This window comes from Monodon monoceros, unplaced genomic scaffold (genome assembly GCF_005190385.1).
Source record: "Monodon monoceros isolate NGI ecotype Baffin Bay Population unplaced genomic scaffold, NGI_Narwhal_1 Super_Scaffold_18, whole genome shotgun sequence".
NCBI classification, from domain to species: Eukaryota; Metazoa; Chordata; class Mammalia; order Artiodactyla; family Monodontidae; genus Monodon; species Monodon monoceros.
In genome coordinates, this window is record NW_021703774.1 from 28,876,269 (window position 1) to 28,892,092 (window position 15,824).

Genomic DNA, 15,824 nt, shown 5'->3' on the forward strand with positions numbered 1-15,824 from the left:
ATATGACCCAGCAATCCCACTACTGGGCATATACCCAGAGAAAACCATAATTCAAAAAGACACATGCACCCCAATGTTCATTGCAGCACTATTTACAATAGCCAGGTCATGGAAGCAACCTAAATGCCCATCGACAAACGAATGGATAAAGAAGATGTGATACATATATACAATGGATTATTACTCAGCCATAAAAAGGAACGAAATTAGGTCATTTGTAGAGACATGGATGGATCTAGAGACTGTCATACAGAGTGAAGTCAGTCAGAAAGAGAAAAACAAATATCGTATATTAATGCATATATGTGGAACCTAGAAAAATGGTACAGATAAACCAGTTTGCAGGGCAGAAATAGAGACATAGATGTAGAGAACAAACGTATGGACACCAAGGGGGGAAAACCGCGGTGGGGAGGGGATGGTAGTGTGCTGAATTGGGCGATTGGGTTTGACATGTATACACTAATAGGTATAAAATAGATAACTAATAAGAACCTGCTGTATAAAAAAATAAAATAAAATTCAAAAAAATAAAAAATAAAAATGATTGCTAGCAAAAGAAAAAGAAGCCAATGGAATCAATTTTAAAAAGAAAGTGTAAAAAATTAATAAACAGAAACCTCAATTAAACAGAGTTGAGAGACCAGAAGGAGAAGTTCTCACACCCTGCTAGGATAGCAGAGCCTAACAGGAAAAAGACAGATTCCTCTTCTTTCCTGGCAAGGACTCAGCCAATGAAAGGCCATGACAGTTTGTTTACCATAGCCCTCCCAACTTCCTTTTCCCCTCTGTAAAAGTGTTCTCCCTCCCTTGTCATGCATGTGTCTTGCCCATAATTGCAGATCCAGAATTGCAATTCTATGCTGATTGCAAATAAACCCATCTTTGCTGGAAAAGTACCTGGCAGTCTGTTTGTTTCAGGTCAACAAAAGGAAACATCAACATAGCCACATGTAGCCTGGTTTAACAATAAAGTAAGAATTGAATGATGTCCATTAGATTTGGCAATTAAGATAATCACTGCTGACTTTGAGAAAATTTGCAGAAGATTCATGGGCTGGAGGCCGGGATCAGTAGGCTGATAAGTGAATGGGGGGTGATGAAGTAGAGTCAGAGGTTCAAGATTCTACTATCTAGAAGTTTTGTTCAAAGAGGAAAGAGATTGTACACCAGCCACAGAGCAATGCAGAGTCAAAGGAGAGGTCTCTGAATGGGAGAGATTTATGTTTATTTCTCAAATGAAGAAGCCAGAGAGGGAGAAGTTGAAGATATTTTCAGGAAGGAATGACTAATCAGATGCAGTTGCAGGGGGCCAAGGGAACAGCCTGGGGAGAAGGGGGGGATGCCTTATCCTCTGAATTAGAGGGAAGGGGATAAGGATGTGTGTGGCTATCAGGGTAGAACATTGAGGAGGACCATGACCAAGACCCCCAATTTTGTGAATGAAGGAAAAAACAAATTTCTCTAGAGTGGGGCAACATTTAGAATAATTACAAAAGGTACAAGAGGTAGAACTGACCCAACGCAAGGATAGGGATTGGCAGATGGTATTGAGAGCCCTGAATGCATTTGTGTTTTCTCCAGTCTGCACAAGCTTGAGATGCCTTTTTCCAGTTGTCCTCTGCTTTATAGCTATAGAAATACACCAAAGGTATTACAGCACTGACCTAGGATTTAGATTTTGCCAAGAGCTAAAGGAAGGGAGAGGGGCAACTGTCCTTCATGTGATCAGAACTGATATTAGGCTTGTCAGGGAAAGGAGATCAGGAGGAGCTGATGGACCAGGAAAAAGTAGAGGGACCTTGGATCTGGGGCCCGCACAGGTGAAAGAGCAGGTACAAATAAGAGAGTAGAGGAACCTGAAGGACAGGAAGCTGGGGTCAGATATAAAGAGGAGACCTTTGGAGGTGCAATTATTATGAAACTTATATATTTTGAATAATATATCATTAGTCCAAATAATGAATTGGTCCAGAATTAGGGGAAGATTTGTATGAATAAAAAAAAGGTCTACAAATTACAGGGCTACAGAGAGATAGAGCAATTTGAGACTGGTCTTTAACGTGGGAAATTTTATTGTTTTTTTTGTTTTGTTTTTAACATGAGAACTAAGTTAAAGTTCTGAAAGAAACATTGTGTTTTAGGGGGTGGGGGGCAGTGGCTGGCCCCCCATCCTAAATCAAGTGGACAGCACAATCTGGTGGAAAATACACAGCAGGACTTTAAGAGAAGCTATGGCCTTAGGGAAGAGTTCAGATTTAGTCAAAGTAAAAGGTTAAGAATTCAAAATATAGGCTTATATATAAGCCTATAGGGGAAACAGCCTGATGGAGGATTCTAGGGCCCCAGAGTAGTGGGTGTCTTGGTAAGGAGAGACGAAGACAGTTTGGAAATAAGAGTGTGGGAAAGCTAGGATAACTAGAGCAAAATCTCATTGGGGGTGACACTTACCAAAGAAGAGAGGTTTGAGAAGCATTTGGGGACAAAGGGGTGCTCAAGGATCCTAACTGGAATTCTGTTGGAAAGTTGATTCTCCTTGCACATATGAACTGAGACCCAGGTAGAGTTGGAGGTGTAGTGAGGGTCACATGTGATGGTGGTCAGTCTGTCTGTGCCCTCTGCTCACACAACCTGAGGCCCTGGTGGTAGGAGACCTCATTTTAGGCTGGACAGGACCAGTAAAACACCATTTCTCAATGTCCTAACCCAGGAGACTGGCATTTTTTCAACATATCCTGCAAGGTTATTTATATTACAGAAAAAAGTAATGATCAAGTTAACATCAGTGTTCTCTATAGTATAGAAAATTTATTTCCCCAAACTAACTAATCTCCTTTATTTTATCTGTATGGATATTATTTCTACAGGACTTACTGGCCAGACTTGGATGGGAAAATTAGAGAAGCGTTAGTTTTGCGAAGCGTTAAAGTTCGACTCCTTATCAGCTTCTGGAAGGAAACTGACCCCCTCACATTTAACTTTATTTCATCTCTTAAAGCTATTTGCACTGAAATAGCCAACTGCAGTTTGAAAGTTGTAAGTATTATATTGACTGAGTTATTAAATTAAAAGTTTATTTCCTTCATACATCTGTGAAAGCTGTAAGCACACACATACACATGAACTTCCAGTCAGAACCAGGACAACAAACTTTGATAGTGAAAAATACCTCAAAAGGTAGGTTAACTAATTTTTCAAAACAACCGTATCCCCCAAAAAAGGAGACTAGAACCCAAGTTTCCTGGTGCCAGCATAACCCTCTTTATATACACTTTCAGTTGCATCCTGTCCATTTTGTTTGAACTTCCTCCTTCACCTACTATTCTTATTTGTGAGACTGTGACCAACAGAGCATTGGAACATGCACCAGCACAGACTCCCCCAGCCCTAAAGCACCCCCAGCCTGGGTTTCTGTACTTGTTCCAGGTCCCTTGGGCTGCACCCTAATCCGTGTCTGCATACGTTGAGGGAGGCAAGGTTGAGGATTCGTACTACCCTAGATGTTCTAACTCTCTAGCTCGCCTTTGAATCTCCTCTGGTCCTCACATGGAACATCCTCTTCCTCCCCTCAGGGCCCTTGTACATGCGCTTTCCTCTCCTACAACAGTTTCCTCCATGCATTACCTGACTAAAGCCCACTAATCCTTTAGGTCTCAGCTTCCCCCAACCTCCGCTGCAGTCATTCAACAAATGTACACTGAGACCTGACTCTGCTCTGTGCCAGGCTCTCTTCTAGGTGATAAAATTGTGCTCCATGAAGCATTCAGGGACCCAGGATGACAGGGGCTCCACTGTCAACTTTGACACATGGCTTCCAAGATGGCCTTGAGCCTCAATATCCCAAGGCCAATCAGAAGAAGAGAGAGTGGAGGAGTGCACAGGAGGCATTTATGAGTTAGGCCTAGAGGTGGTGAATATCCCTGTAGCCTTCATTCTCTGGAAGACAGTCCCTCTGTGCTCAGCAAGGGCCCAGATGTCAAAGCACCAGAATACAGAAAGTAAAAAGACGTGTTTAATGCAAGCAGAGGCAGAGAGGAGAATATCTGGGGCCTGTGACACATGATGCATTTGCTCCTATCTCTTCTCTTAACTTCCCCTCAGAACAACTCAGTGGTCTCCACCCACCCACTGTTTCCTGACCCCACAGCACACCTGCTACTAAGGCACTGTCAGTTGAAATCTGTGTCATGAACTATTAAGGGCTCTCATTGAAGACTTACAAGAAATTACAAGGAAAGTAGAATCCATCATTTTAACCTCTACAGTATTTACTCAGCTTCATTTTCTCAAACACTCATGGTCACATTACTCGAAGAAACCAAACATTAATAGTTCACTGTTGGACATTTTATAAAACAGAGACTCCAATCTTCATTTAAGCCAGGCCATGCATTTCTAAGCATCAAGATAAGCCTTGAGGAGAAGGAAGCTTATGGCCCCGACATCTAGACCACAGATGGATGAAAAGCTTTTCCAAGAAGAGTGGGAGTTGGAATCTTGCATATAGCATGTCTTCAGGAGCCTGGGAGCACTGATAAAGCAGATAGCCTGGTAATCTCTGTCGTTAGAGGAATAGGCACCTTCCCCCTGGCTTTGTGGGTTTGTATCCATGAGGAGGCTCATTGAAAGAGACTGCACTCACCAAGTTTTCCTAGTTAACTGAGGTTTTTAAAAAATAAGTTAACAAGTCACTTTTGAAATATCTTTGCTGTCACCTGCAGCACGTTAGGCGTCTAATAGTATGTCAGTGAATACAATATGGTTTCTGCTGTTGTCTTAGTCTCCCAGAAAAAGCTCTTTTCCCTCTTTAGGGTCATCTTCAACTTTCTAGAGGAAGTGGGTTCTCAGTAAAGCCTCAAGCTGTGATGCCATCACTGACTTAAATTAGGATGTATAATTTATTCTTTTTCAAATTTGTCTTGATTCTGCAATAATATCTTCCTCAAAAGGAAATAGCAAGTGTGTAGACAGGTATGGTGATAGAATGTTCAAGCGAGATGACTGCTGGCTGTTATCAGTATTCGTGTGACCTCACAAGTATAAAACCACAACTTAAGAGCATTCACAGGTTATTAAGTCCACTTGAAGAGTCCACAAAGGCTCTATGTGAACCCATCAAACTTGACACAGATTTTGCAGAAGATAGGAACTGAGGAAATAAGGTGATCCAGTCTGCATTGCCTATAATCATGGAAATATGGCAATGGGAGAACATTCCTCTGGGATGTACAATAGACAGTTCTTAGGTGGTAGATTTTGGCCTGTGTACCATTGATCTCAAGGGTTCTACAAAAAAAAAAAAAATCAGAATAGAATTTTCAGGGCTGGAAGAGACCTTAGTGATTACTTGGTTTATCACTCCTTTCTCAACCTGGAGGGGAAGGAAAAACCAACTCTCATTTCCCCAAACTAAATTTGAACACCTACTGTTTTAAAACTGTAAATGATATCTCCATTTCTAGGTATCATCCTATTTTTCTCACTGCCTCTTCTTTCCTTCAATCACACATGATTCTACAGATGTAAGACATTCTGGAAATATTCCATGCAGCTTTGAAAATTTTCCACGTTTTTCAACGTGGAGGAGACCTGAGGTCTTCACCTTTGATAGTGTCTTCCTGTGAACTCAGTCACAGTTTAAGCCTCATCTGAGCACTTGCCAATTTCAGCAGATTCCTGAAGCCACTCCTGATGTCACCTACCTCTCTTAGCTCCCCCATCCCCATTCCAGGTGAACTGGAATGCTGCTTTTTGGATCACATTAAAGTTGAAATTCAGGAGTTATGGTTTGAAGTTGTGATTTTTTTTGAGTTGCTTATTAAAAGAGCTTGTAGACCTAGGTGTTTAGATAGAAATATTTGTTCTTTTGGCAAAATCTTTTTTTGACATTTGCAAATCCCCAATTAATTCAGCTAGTCATTGACATGGGCCTGCTGCTTCTTATAATATACGCCACATGTGAGAATTCAGTTCATTGGCATGCTTGACAGAAAGCACTCTGAGGCATACTTAAAATGCCAGCACATCTGATGAATAAGACAAAAGAATTAGACAACTTCTGGCCCTTTCCCCATTAAAAGAATGAATTTTATGTTCACTTTATAGTTTAAAAGTGTTAATTATAGACCTAGATGAGCATGATAATTTTCTCTCTTGTTGCCTATATGGATTTGAGAACAAAAATATCTTCATCTATATGAAGTAACAAGATTGTGGTTTTAATAACTCAGTATGAGGTCTATTGTTGATACTTGAATGAAAAACCCTTTTGTGTTTGAACAAAACCAAAAATGTTCTCTATATTCACCTGCTTTATTTATTTATTGTCTTACAGAAATTTTTTGATCTGGAAAGAGAGAACGCTTGTGTTACAAAAGAACAAAAGAATCACACCTTCCCTAGATTAAATCGCAACAAGTACATGGTGACGGATGGCGCAGCTTATATTGGTAGGTGTCAGGGCTGTAAGGCTCCTTAGGGGATCATGCAGGTTAGTGGTGATCTAGCTGTACTCTTCTGTACCCCATGGTGAGGAAGCTCCTGCCAGTGAGTGGGAGACCTTGAAGTCAGGAAACAGGAGGGTGAGGGCAAAGAGCTCCTTAGCAGAGCATCTCATCTGTGGCTTGGTTCATATGCTAGGAGACCATATGTGATGTCTTTTTGTAAATGTTTTGCAGAAATTCCATGGTCCATTTGTCTCATTTTATAGGTGAGGAGTTGGATGGCTCATGAAAGGCCAGTCCTGGCACTTAAATGAACCCAGTGCTCATTTCCTACCCACTGTACCACTGTCATGAGTAATGGGGAGGCAGACATCATTGAAATTCGATGCCCAAACAAACACTACCTGTGCAATAATCCTACCTCTGCCATTTTAAAAATATCTAACTTTGGGCAATTTACTTAAGCTCTCTAAAAACCTCAGTTCTCTCATCTGTAAAATGGAGTTAATAATAGTTTCTACTTCATAGGGTAAAGTTTAATTGGGATAATATGTACAAAGCACCTTGCACAATGAAAGCTCCTAACACATAGATAATACTAGATTCATGTTAGCTATTATTATTAAGGCAATAAAGCTCCAGATACAGAAACAATATGTATTGGTATATTTCTTACTAACGGATTAAATCTATTCTACTTTCCCATGGTGTGCATGAATCCAGAGTAACCCCTTTACTAGTACTGTCACAGGCAGAGTGGAAGTTATTATCTATAAAATGAAAGTGCATAGATCACAAAACAGCAGGATGGTTATTACACTGTACAAATGAAGTAGCAATCTCAAAGCAGAAAAGAAAAATGTGTCTGGGATGAAGGAATATGGAATCTGCATTATTTTTTCCAAATTCAGTGAGTAAAAAAATATGCCATTTTAACTTTGTAAAGAACCTTATCTTATTTGATTCTCTTAGCAACATTGTCAATAGGGAAGGCAGCTTTAATCACCTGCAATTTAGAAATAAGGAAATTGGGCCATAAGATATGAAATGAGTTAAACACTACCTCCTCTCTCAGCGTGGAGATGTTCTGTTTCTTCCCATTTCGAATAGTTGTGTGTCTTATTAGTAGAATAATAAGAATAATAGAATAGGGTATTGAAATTTTTAAAAATGTGCATCATTCCAGTTCTAGAATATGACAATATTATTTTATTCATGTTGTCCCTCTCAGTGACCCAATAGGTGATCATTTAGATTTTCTCATGTTCATCAATGCACGGAGAATAGAATGAAATGAGCTTCTTTTTAAACAAGTGGCAAAAGCAAACTCAAAGTTGTTTAGTCAAAAATGGGAACTTTTGCTTCAATATTGGGAAAAATAGGGGTGGATTAAGTTTTGGGCACAGTGGGATTTAAGGACTCAAATCTGAATATTCTACCTGCAGGGTTTACTTAAAGTAAGTTGTTAGGTGCACATTCAGCAGTGATATGTGCTTATATCCAAATGTTCTTTATAATGAATTAAGTAAGTGTATTGGAGTCAGACAAACCTTTTTTTGATTGCAAGCACTGAAACTTACAAGCTGGAAGATGGTAAAGTCACACAATCTCTCTGAGCCTCTGAGGAGCCTCTGTTTCCTTATCTTTAAAATAGGGATAACAGCACCCATCCTTTGGTGGTGGTATAAGGATTAAATGAGATAATATATGAGAAGCTCCCAACACTGTCACTGATCTCTCTGCCAGATTCCTACTAAATATTGATTCCTGACTCTCTCCCTTCTTCTTTTCCTGTAATGCATTTTTTTAAATAGACTTTTGTTTAAAAAACAGTTTTAAGTTCACAGCAAAACTGCAGAAGGCACAGGGATTTCCTATATACCCCCCAACCCCACATGTGCACAGCCTCCCACATTACCAACATCCTTCACCAGAGTGGTACATTTGTCACAACTGATGAACTTACATTGACACATGATTATCACCCAATATCCATTGTTTACATTAGGGTTCTCTCTTTGTGTTGTACATTCTGTGGATTTGGGCAAATGTATGAAGACATGTATCTGCTATTGTAGTATCACATAGAGTAGTTTCACTGCCCTAAAAATCCTCTGTGCTCCACCTATTTATCCCTCCCCCTACCCTGGCAACCACTGATTTCTTTTTTAACTAACTCCGCAGTGTTGTCTTTTTCAAAATATATGGCTGGAATTATATAGTGTGTAGACTTTTACGATTGGCTTCTTTCACTTAGTAATATGCATTTAAGGTTCTTCCATGTCTTTTCATGGCTTGATAGCTCATTTCTTTTTAGTGCTTAATAATATTCCATTGTCTGGAATATTATTTATCGATTCACACTTTATCCATTCATCTATTGAAGGGCACCTTGGTTGCTCCAAGTTTTGACAATTATGAATAAAGCTGCTATAAACATCCATGTGCATATTTTTGTGTGGACATAAGTTTTCAACTCCACTGGGTAAATACCATGGAGCATGATTACTGAATCATATGGTAAGAGTAAGTTTAGTTTTATGAGAGACTGCAATATTGTCTGCCAAAGTGGACGTACCATTTTGCATTCCCACCAACAATGAGTGAGAGTTCCTGTTGCTCCACATCCTCACCAACCTTTGGTGTTGTCAGTGCTCTGAATTTTGGCCATTCTAATAGCTGTGTATGACACACATCTCATTGTTTCAGTTCTCATTTCCCTTTGACATATGATGTGGAGCATCTTTTCGTATGTGTATTTGCCATCTATCTTCTTAGGTGAGGTGTCTATTAAGGGCTTTGGCTCATTTTTTAAACAGATTTTTAATTTTCTTACTGTTCATTTTTAAGAGTTCTTTGTATATTGTGGATAACAGTCTTTTATCAGATATGTCTTTTGCAAATATTTTTTCCCAGCTTGTGGTTTATCTTTGCATTCTCTTTCATTCCCTTTCACAGAGCAGAAATTTTTAATTTTAATGAAGTCCAACTTATCAATTATTTCTTTCATGGATCATGCCTTTGGTGTTGTATCTAAAAAGTTATCACCAAAACCAAGGTCAGCCAGGTTTTCTCCTATGTTATCTTCTAGGAGTTTTGTAGTTGTGCATTTTACATTTAGGTATGATCACATTTTGAGTTACATTTTGTGAAGGGTGTAAGGTCTGTGTCTAGATTCTTTTTCTTTTGCATGTAGATGCCTAGTTCTTCTAGCATTGCTTGTTGAAAGGACTGTCTTTGCTCCATTGTATCGCCTTTGCTCCTTTGTCATGATCAATTTACTATATTTATGTGGGTCTGTTTCTGGGTTCTTTATTATAATATATTTTTAAATGAGTACATTTTACACATAGCATTTTAGCAAAACATTAGTTCCCTAGAGTGAAGCATAGTTCTAATATAAAAATACTTAAAGAGCATAAAGAGGGAAAATTCATTGATAATTTAAATAATTATCAGCATATTCTGGAAATCTCTTAAGAAGTCACTCAGATATCTGCTGAGAATGCTGAATAAAGAAAAATCCACACTAGACCTTGCATGGAAATATAGTTCCATTAAATGTTCACAAGACTTACAGAAGAATCCTCAGACAGTATCATCTAATTTTGATTTGAGTACATTTGAGTCAAGCTTGGCAAAGTTGTCTGAAAGGTGGTTTGGTTATTTATATATTATATCCATTGAGTTCACCTACACCCTCACAGGGTGTTCCTGAGGGTAGCACTATAGCTCTCCTGGCATCTGGGGCCTAAATGTGCATTCTAGAAGCTGAAATGGCAGTCTCAAAAAGAGCTGGGTAAAACTGCTTCCCAATTGAAAAATGACTGAAGCATATACATGATTTTGAGGTTTAGCCCAGCCATCAGGAAATAAAGGTAGGAAAACAATCACTCTGGTGTAGGAATGCCCTGTAGTCCTGTGAAAGATGCCTAGGGCTATGATTCCTGAGAACAGACTAATTAAAACTTTTGAAAATCAATAAAGATGGAGGATCTTGGCTCCATCCATTGTATCAAAGGAAAGAAGCTGAATTTCACAGAATGAGACTTCATAATCTTGTCACTTCTCTCCCATCATCATTCCGTCTCTCCATGCTTCCCCTAAAGGATATGTGTTTCCTTCAGAGAGTGAGGTCTGCAAATGAATGGAGCAGAGATCTCAGTGTGGCCTGATGCTCCAGACCTGGGGACTGATGACATCTAGGGTGAAGAGCACATTTAGCACAAAACGAGTACACCTTTAAGTGTGGGCTTCGGAGTCAGACCTGGCTTTGAACCTCAACTGTGAGACTTTTTCACTTCCACCTTGGACAAATTACTTAACATTTCTGAGCCTTAATTTCCTCATCAATACAGTGAAGTTAATATTTTCACCTCATAGGATTGCAGTGAATATTGAAGGAGATAATGTTATGATAGCTCATAAAAAATTACTGCCCTTGGTCTAATGCCTTGCACTTAATCATAAGATGAGATTTTAGTGTCTTATCAAGAAGTCCTTGAAAAGTGTGCTGAGTCTTCTGTTTATGGAATGAATAGAAGGTGCCGCCTACCAGCAGTTTCCAGAATAACTCTCAACCTGCAGTAGCTACAAATCCTCTGTTTAGAGGTTCAAGCTGGTGTTCACCTGGCACTGAGCATTTGCACAAAGCCAGAGCCTCTGAGCATGGCCACGTGTCTGAGAGCACATGGTTGGGAGCACAGCAACAGCAAAAGGAGTCTCTGTGCAGAGACTCTAACACAGTATTACAAACCATTTAGCAAGCAGTTTGCTAATTTATAGCAATAAAATTCAGTCAAAACTATGTCTATCATGAAGTCATTGGCAACATCATTGTAGTGTTTGTGTGGGTTGGGGTGAGATATAAAGAGAGAGAGAGGAGTTCCTTCTCTATGCTGATAATATTTGACTTAGAGGAATAAACTTAAGGAGTAAAATGAGGGGCAAGGGAACCACCTTCCAATATTCCAGGCAGTGCTATATGGAAAAGGGAGTTGATATGTGCGGGGGGGCTCCAGAGAGTAGAGGAAGGCCAAAGAATGATAGCTATAAAGGAACAGATATTAGCTTTCTCTACAGATGTCCCTTCTCCCAGCAGCTTCTCCCACAGGCGACTGCAGGGCCTTGGGTCGAGGATGCCCAGGGACCATGATCTCAGCATCTTTCAGCAAATATTCCTGCAGGATGCCTGAGGAGCCACTGAGGGAATGGAAAGTCAAGCTCTATGCTTAAAAGCCTTCGGTTCCCTTATGGAACCAGCTCTGAACCAAAGAGGATGGTGGTAATTTATTAGACAATTTTGTCAGTCTTGACATGGGTAAATTTTTATTAGAATGATTCTTCATTTATAGTATTGAAGATAGTTCATGGAGTCTACAGACCTGGGTTGACCATTGATTAACCATGTGAAGCTGGGCAAATTTACTCACCTTTTTGAGCCTCACAGCCCTCTTCTGTCAAGTGAGCATAAATCCTACCAACCATATGAGATAATGTACACAAATAGAAAGCATAGTGCTTTGCTCATATTAGGCACTGACTAACTGATAGTTCCTCTGCCCTCTACATTCCTTATGTCCCGACCTCATTCCTGACTCTTCCCCTTCACGCTCTAAGATCGTCATCAGATCTTTTTTGTGCATAAATATGTTATATTCCCTGTGGAATTAGTTTCCTAATTGATAGGTTTCTGTGCCTTTCTTATTATTCAGTGAAATGCTCTCGTCCTGACACATCTAGTCAGAGTTAGAAATTGCTTTCTCCTGCCCTCATGGCATAGTATACATACATCTCTTGTACCATCTCATATGCCTTGTATTATACTTTTTGTGTTTTCCTCCTGGACTCCTCGAAGGCAGAGACTGTGATTTTAAGTTTTATATCATGGCCCCTAATATAGTACCTGGTAGACATTGTACACTGGGTAAATATGCATAAATGAAGACAAAGAAAAACAAAGAAATAAATGGTGCTATACCCTACTGAGAGTACCTTTGCTGTCCTACTGGAAGTCTCTCCCCATTGGATACCAAAGACAAGAGATTCATCTGGGAGTTTTGGGTAGTCTGGTCCTTTTATCTACTCCCACTTTGAAAATGGATTACATGCAAGTTGCATAGACATGATTATCCCTTTCTGGGGTGGATCCCAGCCTTACTACCTATTATAGGCCCCCCAAAATTAGTATGCTGAAGTCCTAACCCCAGTACCTCAGAATTTGACCTTATTTGGAGACAGGGTCTTTACAGGGGAAATCAAGTTAAGGTGAGGTCATTAGGCTGGTTTCTCATCCAGTTTGGTTGCTGTCCTTATAAAAAGGGGAAATTTGGACATAGAGATGTGTGTAGAGGGGAGATGATATGAAGAGACACAAGGAGGAGATGGCCATCTATAAGCCAAGGAGAGAGGTCTGGCACAGATCCTGCTTTCACAGCCCTCAGAAGGAACCAGTCTGCCAACATCTTGATCTTAGACTTTTAGCCTCCAGAACTGTGAGACAATACATTTCTGTTGTTTAAGCTCCCAGTCTGTTGTGCTTTGTGATGGCAGACCTAGCAAACTAATATACCACCTATACCAGCAGTCACTCTGGGGAGCCTGCTGTCACAGCAACTGCCCTGATTCCTAGGCTGAGAAGCCTGATCCTGGAACTGGGAATGACATACCACCCAAGCAAGGAGTGTTTTGTGTGTTTAGTTAAAAACTGGTTCTCCTTCTCTGGCTTCAGTTTTTTCTTTGATGTGAAAGCTTCTGAGCATTATAATTAGAATCTCTCATTTGTACGTATGGATTACATGTTGTCTCTTTGAGAAGGTAGTAATTGTTCACAGGATTTTTAAGTGTATTCCTATATATTTTAAATGTTGCTGTATTTAGTGTGCCTTGTGAATGTCAATAAGAAATAACATTTACCAAAAAAGAACATCAGATTTCCTGTTTTGAGTTTCAAGTTGAGCAAAGCTGAAGAAAATGCCAAAATAATATGCAAATATTAATATGCCATATGTAAGCCTTCTTGGATTTCTTTTTATGAGCTGTCAACACAATTCAGTCTCCCTGTCACTATTCCCGGGTATTTTTTTTAATAGAATCTGCTCTATATTTCTTTAAATGGAAAATATTCCCTGGTGGATCTTAATTCTTTACCATCATTTCCTTTGTCTTTTGCAGGAAATTTTGACTGGGTAGGGAATGATTTTACCCAGAATGCTGGCACAGGCCTTGTTATCAACCAAGCAGATGTGAGAAACAACACAAGCATCATTAAGCAACTTAAGGATGTATTTGAAAGGGACTGGTACTCGCCCTATGCCAGAACCTTGCAGCCCACCAAGCAGCCGAACTGCTCAAGCCTCTTCAAACTCAGACCCTCCTCAAATAAAACTGTCACCTACAACGCAAGTGGAAAGGACCCCTAGAGTGTATAGTCTGAATGAACAAACTTACAAGACACCTTATATTTCACATTTATACAAAAAAGACTTGAGGAGAGAAAAATAATTTAATATGTCTTTTTTAGGGAAAAAGCACACAAAAAATATTCTCTGAATGACATGTAATATCTTATCTAACAATATCTTAGCCGCGTGTATACTAAATTTAAGACTTTTGTATTTGTTACTTCTGACAGGGAATGTCATTTTGGCTTGAAAGTTAGTTTTTACGTTTGCATACAAATTTTAAGACTTTGATGCCTCTTCCTTTCTAGTTTTAGAACTTTTTCTGCTGACCACCTGGTCAGTTCTTAAGAAGCTTAGCATGTGGTGAGCTCTTTTATACCATTCTGAGAACTGCTGACTTAGAGAGGAGAGTGAGGATTTTGCCCTAGAGAAGAGACTGATTGAACCAAATATTTTTCCTTGAAAACCATTTCCAAGACCTATATAGTCATGTAAGCATGAACAACTTACATCTCAGGCCCATCTTCAACACAGTTGAAAAATACCCTTTTTGCCTCCTTCTGCATTTTTTCCAATACCATAGCTTTTATTTTCTATCACTTTCTCTTCTCACAAAATATTATATAGCACCCCTATATTCACCTAAACATTAGCTCCAAGTGCGATTGTATCTTTTATATGTATGAATTGTTCAGAATGGATGCAAAATGTAAAGAGCAGTCTTTAATTTTCACTTTCAACTGCACTTTCCCTACCAAATTGATATTTTAAAACCACAGCCAACAATGTGTATCCTTTCTCTCAAACTCAGAAAAATTATGTAGCCACCTGCTAATATCCAGCAAGCTATTAAGTCTGCATTATAAGAATAAAGTAGTTTTTCACATTTTTGTTTAGTTTATGGTGTTTATAAGTGGATTTTAATTTCTTTAGAATCCTTATGCAGTTAAGAGTATGCCAACAAGCATTTATAGAGCTATTTAATATACCTTCTGCTATTTAATATACCAAATGCTTTTCAGAGAAATGCAATTTAAATACTGTGCTTAACATATTTTACTAAGAAACAAAAATATTGGATTATTATTCTATGATGTCCTTGTGTGTTGTTGTTTTATATCTATACAATATATAACCCTATATTAATGGAGACTTGCTACACTAGAGAGAGGCGTGGCCTCTTCAGAACCCAGAGCAGGTACCCTTCAGGACGTCTACTCGTAATGTTGCTCCTGACTCTCCCTGGCCTGGGAACAGAGTCCTGTACTTCTTGGCCTCAGGTTTCTACTGGTAATGTAGGGACAGTAATAATCACCTACCTCGAAAGATGTTGTCACAGTAGAAAATATTTATAACTTGTTTTGAAATCAAAAGAACCTATATAAATGCTAAACATTATGAAGCATAATCTTTTTCTTAAAATAATGTTTGTGGTATCCTGATATAATCAATAACAGGTTCACCCAGAGAACCCACAAGGGAAAACAAATCCACAGCTTCCAACTGCAAATATGGGTGAACACAGCAACGCAAAAGCCCTGCTGGAGATCTGGATTGTCATCATTTTGATGGAACATTTTGTCAGGTCACTTTGGCATAAATAACATCAAAACAAAACTAGACCGTTTGCTTGGTGTTCTTCTTTAAGACTGGCATATACATGTGTTTTTAGAGCAAGAAAAAGCAATCTCAAATTTTTTTATATCTAGAGACTTGATTTCTAATATGCCAGAAAGAGTGATGTAGGAACCCACAAGTCTTGTCCAGTGGGTTTACTTGGTGGAAAATGGCTATTGTTGGTCATCTAATAATAACATAACTTCCTTTTTTGTTGTTTCCAAGTGTTGCTTTACTGGATATCTAACCAGGCTGTGAAGAGAGTTGGAAGAGAGATGTATTTTTTTTGAAATTTTGTTTATTTTTATTTTTGGCTGTGTTGGGTCTTCGTTTCTGTGCGTGGGCTTTCTCTAGTTGCGGC

At 39.1% G+C, this 15,824-nt stretch overlaps 1 protein-coding gene across 1 annotated transcript in view; it reads left to right on the forward strand.

Moving 5' to 3' along the window:
* The window catches only part of PLD5 (phospholipase D family member 5), a 485,622-nt gene extending 470,889 nt beyond the window's left edge, over positions 1–14,733 (forward strand). Inside the window, exons 8-10 of the mRNA XM_029229649.1 lie at positions 2,868–3,036; positions 6,335–6,449; positions 13,617–14,733. Coding sequence (XP_029085482.1) covers positions 2,868–3,036; positions 6,335–6,449; positions 13,617–13,864 — 532 coding nt within the window. The 3' untranslated portion in view covers positions 13,865–14,733. The remainder of the gene's footprint in view (positions 1–2,867; positions 3,037–6,334; positions 6,450–13,616) is intronic.
* The last annotated feature ends 1,091 nt before the right edge of the window (positions 14,734–15,824 follow it).